This window comes from Arachis ipaensis, chromosome B05 (assembly GCF_000816755.2).
Source record: "Arachis ipaensis cultivar K30076 chromosome B05, Araip1.1, whole genome shotgun sequence".
In the NCBI taxonomy this organism is placed as follows: Eukaryota; Viridiplantae; Streptophyta; class Magnoliopsida; order Fabales; family Fabaceae; genus Arachis; species Arachis ipaensis.
This window is the reverse complement of record NC_029789.2, coordinates 16,924,892-16,937,920: the sequence shown is the minus strand read 5'-3', so window position 1 is coordinate 16,937,920 and position 13,029 is coordinate 16,924,892. Positions and strand designations below refer to the sequence as shown.

Below are 13,029 nucleotides of genomic sequence, written 5' to 3'. Positions count from 1 at the left end.
ATCCAATACAAATTGATTATCAATCTTTTTATGCTAGTATTGTATGGTGCATAATTATTTTAAGCATCTAAGTAAAAATAATATTAAAAAATTAATATAAAAAAATATCCTTCATAAAAAAAAGTGTTGTATATTATTAATATTATAAATCAACCATACATAATTATAATTATTTGTTAAAGTTAAATATATCGATGAACTTTGTTTTCATTAACATAAATCGAAAAAAATTCCGTTTTTCCCTCAACAAATTTATCAATCGACTTATAAATAAATAAATAATTGTTTTTTGAAAATATCACCATTTTGAAAGAGGAGACTACATAATTCATGTGTGATTTATGTTATTGACCCGAACCCCTCCCGAAAATAAAAACACTTATGTTGTTGACGATTATCCATGATTGTATTGTAGTGGATCTCGGAAATCCACCGCTCTCAAGTCTCACCCTCGAAAGATAGGAGAGAGAGATTACACAGAGAGAGAGAAAAAAAAAAACAAAAACAAAACAGAGAGAGAGAGAGAGAGTAAGTGAGTGAGTGAGTGAGTGGGAGTGTGTGTGTGTGTTTCTGTCTTGTTCCGCAGCTTATTCACATCACAGCTAAACCTACTGCAGGTAAGGAGTCACCAGATAACTCTCCACCGCCGCAGCCGCCGCCGCTGCCGCGTCCATTATTATTATCGTTAGTTCTTTCAAGCAACTCCTCCAAGATTTTATTTTTAATGGCTTCGTCTTCCTATGAAGCCACGAATGTGGTTCTCTCGAAAATAAAAAGCATTGAGCCTGAAAATGCCTCCAAAATCATGGGCTATCTTCTGATGAACTTGGAAGACTCTGAATTAGTTCGATTGGCTTGTAGCCCTGACCCTGTTCTTCACAACATAGTTATAAGGGTGAAGACCCATTTGGGTTTGACACTCTCTTCACCTTCTTCTTCGCCTTCTCCTCTTAACCCCATAACAAGACCTTCCACCAACCCCTTTTCCAAGTCCTCTCCCAGATTAGTAGCTTCTAATGGCTTTGACTTTGCGAGGAACCCATCTTCACCCTCTTCTTCTGCTTGGCCACTTTCTGGGATCCCAAATAACCCCATTAGTCCAAAGTCGAGTCCTTTACTATCTTATGAGAATATTAGAAGTGTTGCTGTTCAGTCTCCTTCGTTTTCGCCTCGTGTTAACGGTGATTGCAACCCTGTTGGTGGTGATTTTGTTGATGAGCAGCAGGTAGATGAGTATTTCCCGTTCCTTGGAAATGAGGAAGTGTTGGATCTTGGTGGTCAGAATTTGCAATCACTCAACAACGGGGATGCTCCTTTTCACAGGAGGAGCTACTCTGCTAGTGATGCTTGTTTCGGGTTGGAGGAAGGTGGCCCTGGAATTGGATATAAGCCATGCCTTTACTTTGCAAGGGGTTTCTGCAAAAATGGGAGTAATTGTAAGTTTGTGCATGGTGCTTTGAATGATTCATTTGGTGCCATTGTTGGTTCTCCTAGTAGGTTTGAGGGGTTAGAACAGCACGAGGAGTTCCTGAGGTTGAAGACTGAACATCATCGGAGATTAATGGCTTCACAGCTTGTAGCTGGAACTTCACCATCCTCATATGACAAGTACATTGATTTTCTGATTATGCAGCAAAATGATCCACAGAGGTTTGTTAATTGTTTAAGATGAGATCCCTTCAGTTCTGTTTGCTGTCTTTTGTTCTTATTTGTGAATTATTATATATTGTTGCCTTTTCAGAGCAGCTGCCACCACAGCATATATGATGGGTGAAGAATTTCACAACTTTGGCCGAGGCAGGCCAGAAAGGAATGAGTTTCTAGCCATGATTTCAGCCGAAAAACCTAACTCAGCTTCGCGACAGATTTATTTGACATTTCCAGCTGAAAGCTCATTTAAGGATGAAGATGTTTCAGAGTATTTCAGGTAAAACATACCATAGACTCTCCACTATTAGAAGGCCCCAGTTTTGTTGCCTCTAATAACAAGAGAGTTACTTGTTACTTTTGTCACCCTTGATGGATTTGAGTTTGCATCTGGGGTATTGCAATAGCCCTTCAACAATCATTAGTTGTTGTATTATCGAATTAAGAATCAGTTTAGAACTGTTTTCAGCTTTCCAATGACTATTGTTTATCAGAGGAAAAGTCTACAACAGACAAACAAAGGAAATTTGAGCAGGCTACTTATTAAGTTCTTGGGATAATAGACAGGTTCAATTGGTTTAATCGGTGTTTTATTAAATAGCTATTTGTGTTCTTCTGAAGCAAATTTGGACCTGTGCAAGACGTGAGGATTCCCTACCAGCAGAAGCGAATGTTTGGGTTTGTTACCTTTGTCTATCCAGAGACAGTGAGGCTCATATTATCCAAGGGGAACCCTCATTTTATCTGTGATTCACGCGTACTTGTCAAGCCCTACAAGGAGAAGGGGAAAATCCCTGACAAGTAAGTTCATATCATCTCTTTTGTTGACTTATATCTAGCTATTCCTCAATTAATATTATTCATATTGATGTATCCAGGAGACAGCAGCAACAGCAATCAGAGAGGGGGGACTTTTCACCATGTTTAAGTCCTAGATTTGACTCCAAAGAACCTTATGATTTTCATCTTGGTAATTGCACTTTGTTTAGTGGAAGGAGCATTTATTCTTAGAAAGCTAATGTGTATGCATTTGCTTGTGTTAAGAGTCTCATCATGCTGTTTCTATTTTCTTTTCCACTGGATCTGTTCTATGCAGGAGCAAGAATGTTATATAATCCGCATGATATCTTGTTGAGAAGAAAACTCGAGGAGCAGGCTGAATTGCAGCAGGTCATTGACCTTCAGGAACGAAGGCTGAAGAATCTGCAGCTTCCAGATTTCAAGAATATTCCCATTCATCATCATCATCATCAGCGCAGTCACTCTGTCGGTGCACCTTCGCCCTTATCCCATCAACTTCATGGACAAGTTAGCACTGCTGATCTTTCTTCTCAAAACAACATTAAAGGAGACCTTACAGGTTAGTCAATCGATGATACTCTATGGAATGATTCTAGTTAACATGGGTTAGGCTCTTTGCATTATTGAAATGCTTCACACTGCAGGCTACCAGGGCGGACTCAGTTATACCCTTTCTTTAGGCACTGCCGAGGGGGAGGAGGAGCAGCCACAGCCACAGAAAGAAGTGGGCCTGGCTTTCATTGGTGGTTTTGAGTGTAGCAGTGAAAAGAATAATGCAAATGCTAATGTGGAAGTGAAAAATCTTGATAACAGGTATGGTGCTTGACTTTGTTTCAGATCTTATTCCTATTGCATTGTGATTCAGGCTTTTAGGTATCTCTTGCCTTAATCTTAAGTTCTTAACCCTAAATGTGTATTTCATGACAAGTTTCTAATATCATGTTTTATCTCATGCTTTCTTGGCTCTAAAGAAGCGTGGAGCAGGCCCTTCCAGATAGTTTCTTTGCTTCACCAACAAAAGCAGCAGGAGATAACGTGTCGGATTTCTCTTCGTTGGCAGATGTCAACGAGAGTGCTGCACTCTCGGCAAGCACATATTCTCATAACGAGTTAGAACAGGAAACCACTTCCGGCGAAATGGCTACTTCTCATTAATTTTCTTTACAATCCAAGGTACTGCTAAATGTAGTGTGTAACACTATCATCCCCTGCATCATGGTTGTGGATGCAATTCTACTGACTAGTTGATATATATTTCTTAGGCTTCAAAATTTGAACTGTAGGTTGTAAGAATAGAACTGGCTGGCAGGGGATCATTTTTAGGGTAAGATATTTTTTTTCTTTTTATTTATTTACAAGTAGTAGAAGTCATCTTAGAATTTGTTTATGATCTGATAAATTAGTGCCTCTTCCACTAAATGATTTTTCTTCTTCTTCATGCAGATTTATAGAAGCATACAGAAGAAAGTATCTTCTAGATGTATAGCTGAATACACCTAGATTAAAACAAGACTAGCTACTAGGGATCAAGAGGGTCACCATCATCATCATGAATACATACTACTAACAGCAAGCAATACATATTGCATACTTTGACAGACATATTAGTTTATATAAGACTATTTTGCTTTTCCTTTTTTTGTTTGACCAGACTTAGGGCTGGACCAAGTATTGTATTTTAGTTTCACTTTACTCACTGTAATATAGACAACTTATTTTCACCTTCTTTTTAGTTGCTATTTTTTGGTACTTCTTTGTTTTTTGTTCTTTTTTCATTTATTTCCCCCTTCATTATTGGTTATACTCATGAGTAATCATAGCTAATCATGTACAACACTTGACAACTAGGTTTTGATGGCTGATTGGTCAATTAATCAATGGCCTAAAGAGGGCATTTGTGGGACTATCATTGTGATTAGTCCTCAGCAATTTAAACCAAGTTTCATATGACAATGCATATGATGCATATCTTTGATATTCATGCCTTAAGTTAAATAATTAAATGTTATATTATAAAAAAAGAGTTTGTCTGGTATTGTGGAGAGCAATGGAATGCAAGGTCCACATGGGAAAGGAGAGAGAGAAAGAAAGATGGGGGGGAACACCTGCTGCTGTCACATGGTGCTGACATTAAACGAACAATTGTACAATTGGCATCACACTCATTTCGCTATCAGACTCATTGATATGTTGGTTTTTCAATGTTATGTCTTATGGGATGATGCATGATGGAGCCCCTTTGTCCTAGCCTATGCTTTATTTATACTACTTTCTAACCTTCTCTCACTTTGTTTTGCCCAATTGCCCAACTTTTCTAGCCTTTTAACTTCTTATTTATTTTTTACCGACTACTTTGGCTGTACACAAAATTAATCATTATATTGAATACACACAATTAATCACTATATTAATTATTTGTACTGAGTATAGATTAAAATATGGTAACTAATTTGGTTATTAATTTTTCAGTGTATGTATATCGTTTGTTAAATTTTTATACAATATCGGAATTCAACTATAAGGATAGTAATTAAGTCTTTCTTAAAATTTTATACATTAAATAGTTAAATTAGTTTCCAAAAGATCATTTATTCTTCAAATTAGTTTTCGAAAATAAAATTTAATTAAATTCATCTTTCAAAAATTTTAAGTCAATTTTTTTAGCCTTTTCATCATTTCTGTTGCTAATAACACGTTAAGTAACACTATAACATACATCTTAGTAGTCCTAATTGGCGGCTAATATGATAAATTTATAAAATTGGATTAAATCAATTTTAAATTGAGAGATTCTAATGCCTCAAATTTTCTCCTTAATTATGTTTTAATTTGATTTAATTTTATAAATTTATTATGCTAATAATCAATTAAGACTTTTATGTGTGTGTTGTAGTATCACTTAACATGTCACGTTAATAAATTTTAGTGATGTCAACAAAAAAAAATGGCAGAAGAACTAATGCGTTTAATTTAAAATTTTTAAAAGACAAATTAAAAATATCTTTTAAGACCAATTTAAAAAATAAGTCATCCTTCAGAAACAAAATTAGCTATTTACTCAAATTTTATATATTGTTTACATGATAATTGATCTTACCAAACAAGATACTTTGTGGCTAGTGGTAAACTGTTTCCCATAGTCCATAGAGATGCCTAATATATACATAAACTGATTTGCATTGAGTAGCCTCTCCCACCAGTAACCTACGTGTATTTAATTATTTGTTGTCAAATTCAATAAAGACATTAAAGTGGCACATAATTTAAAGGATAAAGTATATTTTTTATTTTTAAAAATATTTTAAAATATTTTTTATATTTAATTTGTTTTAATTTTGTTGGATTTTTTATTTTTATAAATTAAATAAATATAATAATTACTAAAATAAATATTATTTTCTTATCTCGTTTATACTATAAAAGAGATAATTTTGTATGTAAACGAGATAAGACAGATGGACGTAAAACGTGTATATCTCGTTTACAATGTAAATTATAAATGAGATACATGTATTTTTTAAAAAAAAATTGAAAATAATAAAAATATTAATATTATCAATAATTCAAACTTTTAGCATGCAATAATTAGTACATAAAAAGATTAGTAGAAGAGATTAAAATAGATATGTTTGATCAATTAGTGCCCACTATCCTATCAATCTCTCCTAATAATTGACGGTTATTTTTATTTTTCAAATTTAAATCAATCCAATTGGATCATAATTTAATTTAAATTTTTTTAAAATAGATATGTTTGATTAATTAGTACAAAGTACATAAAAAATTTTAGTTTAAATTATCATCCAATTGGATTGATTTAAATTTGAAAAATAAAAATAATCATTTGCCAATTATTAAGAGAGATTGATGAGATAGTGGGAAGAGCATGTGAAACGATTATCTCTCACGTGGACAGTGGAGAGTGGGAGATAACCATTTCAATTCTCTTCCTACTATCTCTGTCAATCTCTCCTAACAATTGGCAAACAGTTATTTTTATTTTTCAAATTTAAATCAATCCAATTGGATCATAATTTAAACTAAAATTTTGTTATGTACTCTTTTTGAGTACTAATTGATCAAATATATTCATTTTAAAAAATTTTAAATTAAATTATAATCCAATTGGATTGATTTAAATTTGAAAAATAAAAATAATCGTTTTAGGAGAGATTAATGAGACAGTGGAGAGAATTGAAACTGTTATCTTTCACGTGGATAGTAGGAGATAACGTGAAAGATAACCGTGTCAATTCTCTTCCCACTATCCCACCAACTTTTTAAATATTAATTGATGAAACATATCTATTTTAATTTCTTCTACCAACCTTTTTATGTACTAATTGCATGCTAAAAATTTGGATTATTGATAATATTAATATTAATATTTTTTATTATTTTCAATTTTTTTTTTAAAAAAATACATATGTATCTCGTTTATACTTATCAAAATTGGTTAAAATATTTTTTTTTCTAATTATCCATGTTAACTCCCCCTTCATCATCTATCAATCTTTCTCATCCTTCCTTCATTTTCTTCTTCTGCGACACAACCTCTTTCGTGTTGTTGTTGAGATGGAAACAATTATATTGATGTTGATGAAGAAGGTGATGCAGTGAGAGAAGATGGAGGGATGAGAGAAATCTATTTATACTAATTATTAAATTAATTTTGAATTTTAAAAATAAGATAAAATAACTAGAATCTCTAGATGATTTTGTTAGAAAAAGATAAGTATAACTAACTAAAAAAAAGATAAATATAACATTTTTTTTCTACAAGAGAAAGATAAGATAACAAATAAAAATAACACAAGAATTTAATATGCTCCTGCAAACTAGTAGATGAAAGATATCAATAATCTACAGTTTGGATGAGTTCCGATGAAATAGTTGAAGAAGACGCATGTGGCGCCGTGATGCATAAACATAAAAGACTTGAGGGAGAGAGAGCAAACAACTACTTTCAAAAGGCGCATAGAACGCGATAAGAGAAGGCGGTAGAGTGCGATGATAGAGGGTCCATAGAATGCAATGATAGAAGGCGCGTAGAGCGCGATAATTTTAGATTTATTAGACTCGAAAGAATAAAAAAAAAAAAAAGATAAGATAACAAATAAAAATTACATAAAAGTTTAATAAGTATAAACGAATTGTTTCTCAACATATTTCGTTCCTGCCATAGACAAGATAAATAAAAAACAATTAGCAGTATTTTTAGTCTGCATATAAAATAAAACACTGTCATCATTCTTAATATATCTAGTTTATATCAGAAACCAGACATATTGATAACAATTTCGTCCCAATTGGAAATGAGATACATGTTTAAAAAAGGATTTTTATTATATCTTATTTAATACAACATATTACTACAAATAATATTTCTTGAAACGAAGCCACAACATAAGCTTTCTTATATAACCGAAAATTATTGTTTCATGTATATCATGTGCACATATAATGATTTCTTTAAATATGTATCAGATCCTCATTTCGACTTCTTTAAAACACTGCTAAATATTTTTAATTTATCTCGTCTATATTAACTTATTAAGAATGAAATACGTTGAAAAAAATTCATCTGCATTGAAGAGAAAATATATAATAAAGTGTATAAATAATTAAATATAAATTTATTCAGACGTGTCAATAATTATAAATTCAGTATTTATTTTATTTATTAAAAAAAGAATTTGATGACATAATTAACATTGAGAAAACAATACCAAAATTAAGAATGCAAACAGTTCAAAGAAATAAGTTCAGCAAGGTTGCTCGAAACAATTTTTTCAAAAAATATGTGGTAAAAAGTTTAATTACGTTCTTAATTGTGATTTGTGATACCTTCAATTTGTGGAGATATATTTAGATAACTCTAACATTTTTTATACTAAGAATGACTTAATTATAAGATTAAAAACAGTGTAGGAACCCGAAAAGATATAAAAACTTAATTGTAAATTTGGTAAAACTATAGAGACCAACCCAATAATTAAACCTTTAAACATTTAACTTGCCGTTTAAACTATTATTTTGTTTATAAAATACAGATTTGAAACTCTATTAAAAAAAATATAGTTTTTGTCTCTAATGTTTGGAATAAGTTTGAAAGTTGTCCTAACGTTTAAATCGTTCTATTTAAGTTCATAATGTTTTAAAAGCGTCTCAATGTTATCCTACTATTAGTAATCTGTTTACAGAGTTGATGGTAGGACAATATTAAGACGATTTTAAAACATTAGAAATTTAAATAGAATGAAAATATTGAGGATAAAAATAATACATTACTCTAAGAAAAATTACCAAATCAAGTAAAATAAAAGTGAATTTTAACAAAATGAATTACATTACGAATTCAAAAATTTTATTCATCATAAAATATTTGTAGAATGATTAGTAGATAAATTTTTAAAAAAGTAAAAAAAGAACTTTATACATATAAAATAAAATATAAATTATACATTTTTGTCTCTAATATACTAAATTTTTTCTTTAATAATATTAATTTTTTATTCTACATAATTATTTAATTATTTTTTTAAAATTTGATTAAGACCAAGGTCTTATACAATATGTCTCTATAGTTTTAGGACTGTAGACTGAAATTAAGTTAAAGGATTTAGTGTCAGTCCTAAAGTCTTGACTCAATTGACGATGCCACTTATAACAACACTAGTTAATACGGTTGCACGTCAGGGCTTGGTCTAATAATTATTAGATAGTAAGTCAAATTTTATGTAAAGTTAATAATTAAAAGCTGTTAGTTGAAAATTTAGTCAAATCAATTAAATTATTTAACGATTTTTAGTTATAAAGTTGACTCCATCTGAATTTTCACTATGTATATTTTGTCAAAATGTTTAGGGTTGGAGGTTTGACTATGCTAAATAGTGGAAGAGACCTTAATTATTGTAGGTGCGCGAGTGTGGTGTGGCTCTTAAAGCAGCTGAAGCTAAAACCAATGCATGCTCGCTCAGTCTTCTAGGGCGATTGGTAAAAAGTGGCCATGATACCTACAACGTCGCTTCGAATATGAAGGTTCCTAATTCATCATCATGCCACCTCGGGACTATAAAACTGGGAATTTCTCTATGGTAGAGGATTGTTACACCCAAGGAATTAAATGTACCTCTAAAAAAGCATCTCAAAGCTTTTGCATGGCAATAATGTTGTGTTATAGCAACCTCATGTCTCTTTGTATTATGAGATGCAATAGAAGATTGTATGCTGGCTGCAGAAATTGGTCCAAAATTCCTCAAGGTACAACTTGAGCTGGAAAGTAAGTTTTCAGTTTGCTTCTAGTCGTTATTTATTTGGAGTGATTTAAGTTGTATCTTGCAGCCAAGTGGAAGATGCTTCACAATATTTCAAGAGGTGCTTCTTGCAGTCAGAAAATTCTTCTGGCATAGATAAAAAAATTGCTGTGCAGCCTTTAACCATGAACTTTTCTTTATCAGAATTTATCAATCATTTTGCAAATAAAGAAGAACAACAAGGCATTGGGAACATATAAATGAGGCATTGATGATAAGTCCATTTTCTGAAAGATTGCTAGAAATGAAAGCACTAGTGTTCTATATATAATACCCTAGCATTTTACTAGAGCTATGTCAAAACTCAAAAGTCAGCATTAGCTGTTTGAAGAGGTTGTTTGATTGGCCTCTTAGCTTGGTCAGATGCTCATTCATCGGCATTAATAATTTTAACAAATTTTATATTCTGTTGGCAAGAAGTGAAGGTGGAGATAGATGATTGGATATGGAAGGATATTGATGAAGAAATACACAGATGCCGATAGGATTTTCAAAATAACTGGCAAAGATTATCCTCCATGGAACAGTTATCAATTATCATTTTCACATGAAAACAACTTGACGCATCTCATACAAGCTCTGAAGATGGCCAGTCAAATAGGCAATAAGAAAAGCCTTGTGGATTGTAATGAATGGCTGGAATCTGAGTACCAGCTTAACTCTTTGAACATGACCAAGTTAGATCGATGATCTCATGCGTTTTGCCTTTGGCCTGAATTTATGCATTCTGATCTGATGAAGTTCTATGATCCAGTTGCTCCACTGTGATTTGAGATGTTTAAGAAATTTTCTAGTATGCAAGCCATTTTGTTGTTGCTTATTTTGTTCTTTTATCACTCACTATTCAAATTTGCTTGGCTGAACACAACAAACAAGCAAATAAAAAGCAAAGTCTGAAAATTCTCTGTGTCGTGTTTGATTTTTAGATGTGTAAAGTTGATAGAAAGATGTCCACTACATGCTAACTAAATTGTAATTTTGCAAAATTTCATGCAATGCTAATCAAAACTATATCACCTTTTTTATAAGAATGGAAATTAGATTATTTGCGGTTAAATTTTTTTTATTATCGTTACTATTATTAATTTTTTTTTCTATAATATCTTCAATCCGGGCAGGTTAAATATTAATCCCTTGTAAATTTTAGCTTTATTTAAAGATTTGCCAACTAGTAAATTATTACATATACGAGAAAAAATTGCACTTGATAATTGAACTGGCTACTCAACAGTTAAGCTAGTTATATTTTTTATTTTTGGGTATCTTTGACATTCCTCTTTTTGTTTTTTTTGGTATTACTTTGATCTTCCTCTCTATTTGTTTTGGGTCTTCCATGAGACCACCATGGATTTGATGGGCAATATTGCTTCCAAGTCCTGGACAGAAGAGAATGGGCTTTGTTGGGCTAAAATGGAAAAAGTATGTACAAATACGGCAAAAAAGTGTGCTAATAATATTCCAAAAATAAATTAAAATAGTGCATACATTACAATTCCATCCATAATGGCCCCATTGGCTTGTGGGTTATGACGCAGGGCGAAGACTACTAACTAAAGCTTATATTCTGTCCGTACTCTGAACAAAATATTGCTAGTTGAGGTATTTTACAAGCTTAAGAAATCCTAATTAGGTATGAAATTTTCAACATGCAGATTACATAAAAGCATATCTTTTGAATGCCGTTTGTCTTTTTATTAATTAATTAAGCTTCTGATTGTGCCAAATATCTTGAGTAGTTTAATAGCGTATATATATATATTGCAAGTAGTAGTAACTTTTGTGTCATTTTCAGATGGACCGACCCACCAAAGGGAAACGGAAGGTCCAGTCTATTTTGTGTCTTTAAGGTGTAGGGCACACTGAATACTGAGCACGTGCTTTAAAAGTTAAAATGAGAGGGCATAGCCTAAACAGTGGCAAGGGAATCCCATATTCCCATATAATATAATTGAATCTAACTAAAAGTCTAAAATATATTTTGAAAACATATATTAAATACATTTTTAGCAAGGTATATGAAAATTTAATAACAGTGAAGTCAACTACTGAGACTGGAGTAGCTTTATTGTTCCAAACACAGTTCATAAATGTACGGTCGCGATCATTCCTTTTACTACCGACTTGGTTCTTTAAATTACTGCAATCTAAGTATCTAACCATCATAGAGTCATAGTGATAGACTGATAGTACTACTCCAATTCTTCAAAAATCTCGTGACTCACGCGACAAAATCAAATCACCTATATTCATTTCCTCACAAGTGACAACTCACTCTAACAACGAAAAATTCTAGTACATGCACAATTTTAGCAGCTCTTATTCAGATAAATTTAATATCAAAGTTTCTTTTTTTCCTCTAACAGAATTTAGCCCACATGTATTTTAAAAGCATATACTAAAATTATAAATGAGAAAAAGTTTTATAAAAAATATATATAAGTTTCTCTGTAATTTTTTTTATTAAATTCTTATACCATATCAGATTTTATAATTAAATTCCTGCCGTCACAAAAATATTAGAATTGACAAAAATATTAGAATTAACGAAATATTTCTTTAAACAAAATAAATATACCTAACACTTGACGGAATATTTTGTATAATTTAACAGAATATTCTGTTAAATCTAATGTTTTTGTCAAATAAATTTTACCAGCTTTATTAAGATATATTCATTTTATTAACATTTTTGTAACTTTTTCTAGATCTGAATTAATAATCCTCAAATAATATATAATTCGGCAATATTGCATGAATAAATTATTTTGATACCTAAATTCAACTTGATCTAATAGCTTAAAAATTGATAACTAAAAATTTTAATTACAAAAAGAGACAAATAAAGAAAAACATAAAAAAATTAATTATCCTTGATTACAAAAATAATTTATTCACTTAATATTTTTCTATATCGGTTGATTTTGGTTTCTCATATTATGCATTAAAATGAATGCTTATTGGTGTGTAAATTGATCTTACTTCTCATAATTCTATCATTAAAAGATTTTTTGTTTTCAATAATAAATTTGCCAAACGTGTTTTTATTATAAATTATAACTCGTTTGGCAGGTAATTTGAATTTCTATGAAGAATTTCTTATACATTATCATTGACAATTGACTAGAGGCTGCGGCCAGAAATGAACAGCTGCAACAATGGTGGTGGATGATTGCCAAGGATGAAGTTGGTGGTGGATAAGGGGTCAGCAGAACAATAACCGATGCTTGATGACCATATTATAAGTAGTTATTTTTTTTCCAAAAAA

At 31.4% G+C, this 13,029-nt stretch overlaps 1 protein-coding gene across 4 annotated transcripts; it reads left to right on the top strand.

Moving 5' to 3' along the window:
• On the top strand, positions 350–4,200 carry LOC107643139 (zinc finger CCCH domain-containing protein 55). Of its 4 annotated transcripts, none has more exons than XM_016346713.2 (9): positions 352–1,650; positions 1,742–1,927; positions 2,269–2,448; positions 2,526–2,617; positions 2,744–3,007; positions 3,093–3,261; positions 3,420–3,621; positions 3,732–3,772; positions 3,892–4,200. In XM_016346713.2, exons 1-7 carry the CDS (start codon positions 725–727, stop codon positions 3,601–3,603), a joined length of 2,001 nt encoding a protein of 666 aa, XP_016202199.1. In that variant the 5' UTR covers positions 352–724; the 3' UTR covers positions 3,604–3,621; positions 3,732–3,772; positions 3,892–4,200. The 4 variants fall into 4 exon arrangements, with proteins under 4 accessions (XP_020978858.1, XP_016202199.1, XP_016202198.1 ...); XM_016346712.2 differs by having other exon boundaries at positions 3,711–3,772; XM_021123199.1 differs by having other exon boundaries at positions 350–1,650; positions 3,423–3,772.

What these genes read in the sequence shown, in the direction of transcription:
- LOC107643139 (XM_016346713.2), top strand. Translation starts at nt 725, where the DNA reads ATGGCTTCGTCTTCCTATGAAGCCACGAATGTGGTTCTCTCGAAAATA. An exon ending in GATGTTTCAGAGTATTTCAG is followed by an intron (nt 1,928 to 2,268) that starts GTAAAACATACC and finishes GTTCTTCTGAAG; the next exon opens with CAAATTTGGACCTGTGCAAG. An exon ending in CATTAAAGGAGACCTTACAG is followed by an intron (nt 3,008 to 3,092) that starts GTTAGTCAATCG and finishes TTCACACTGCAG; the next exon opens with GCTACCAGGGCGGACTCAGT.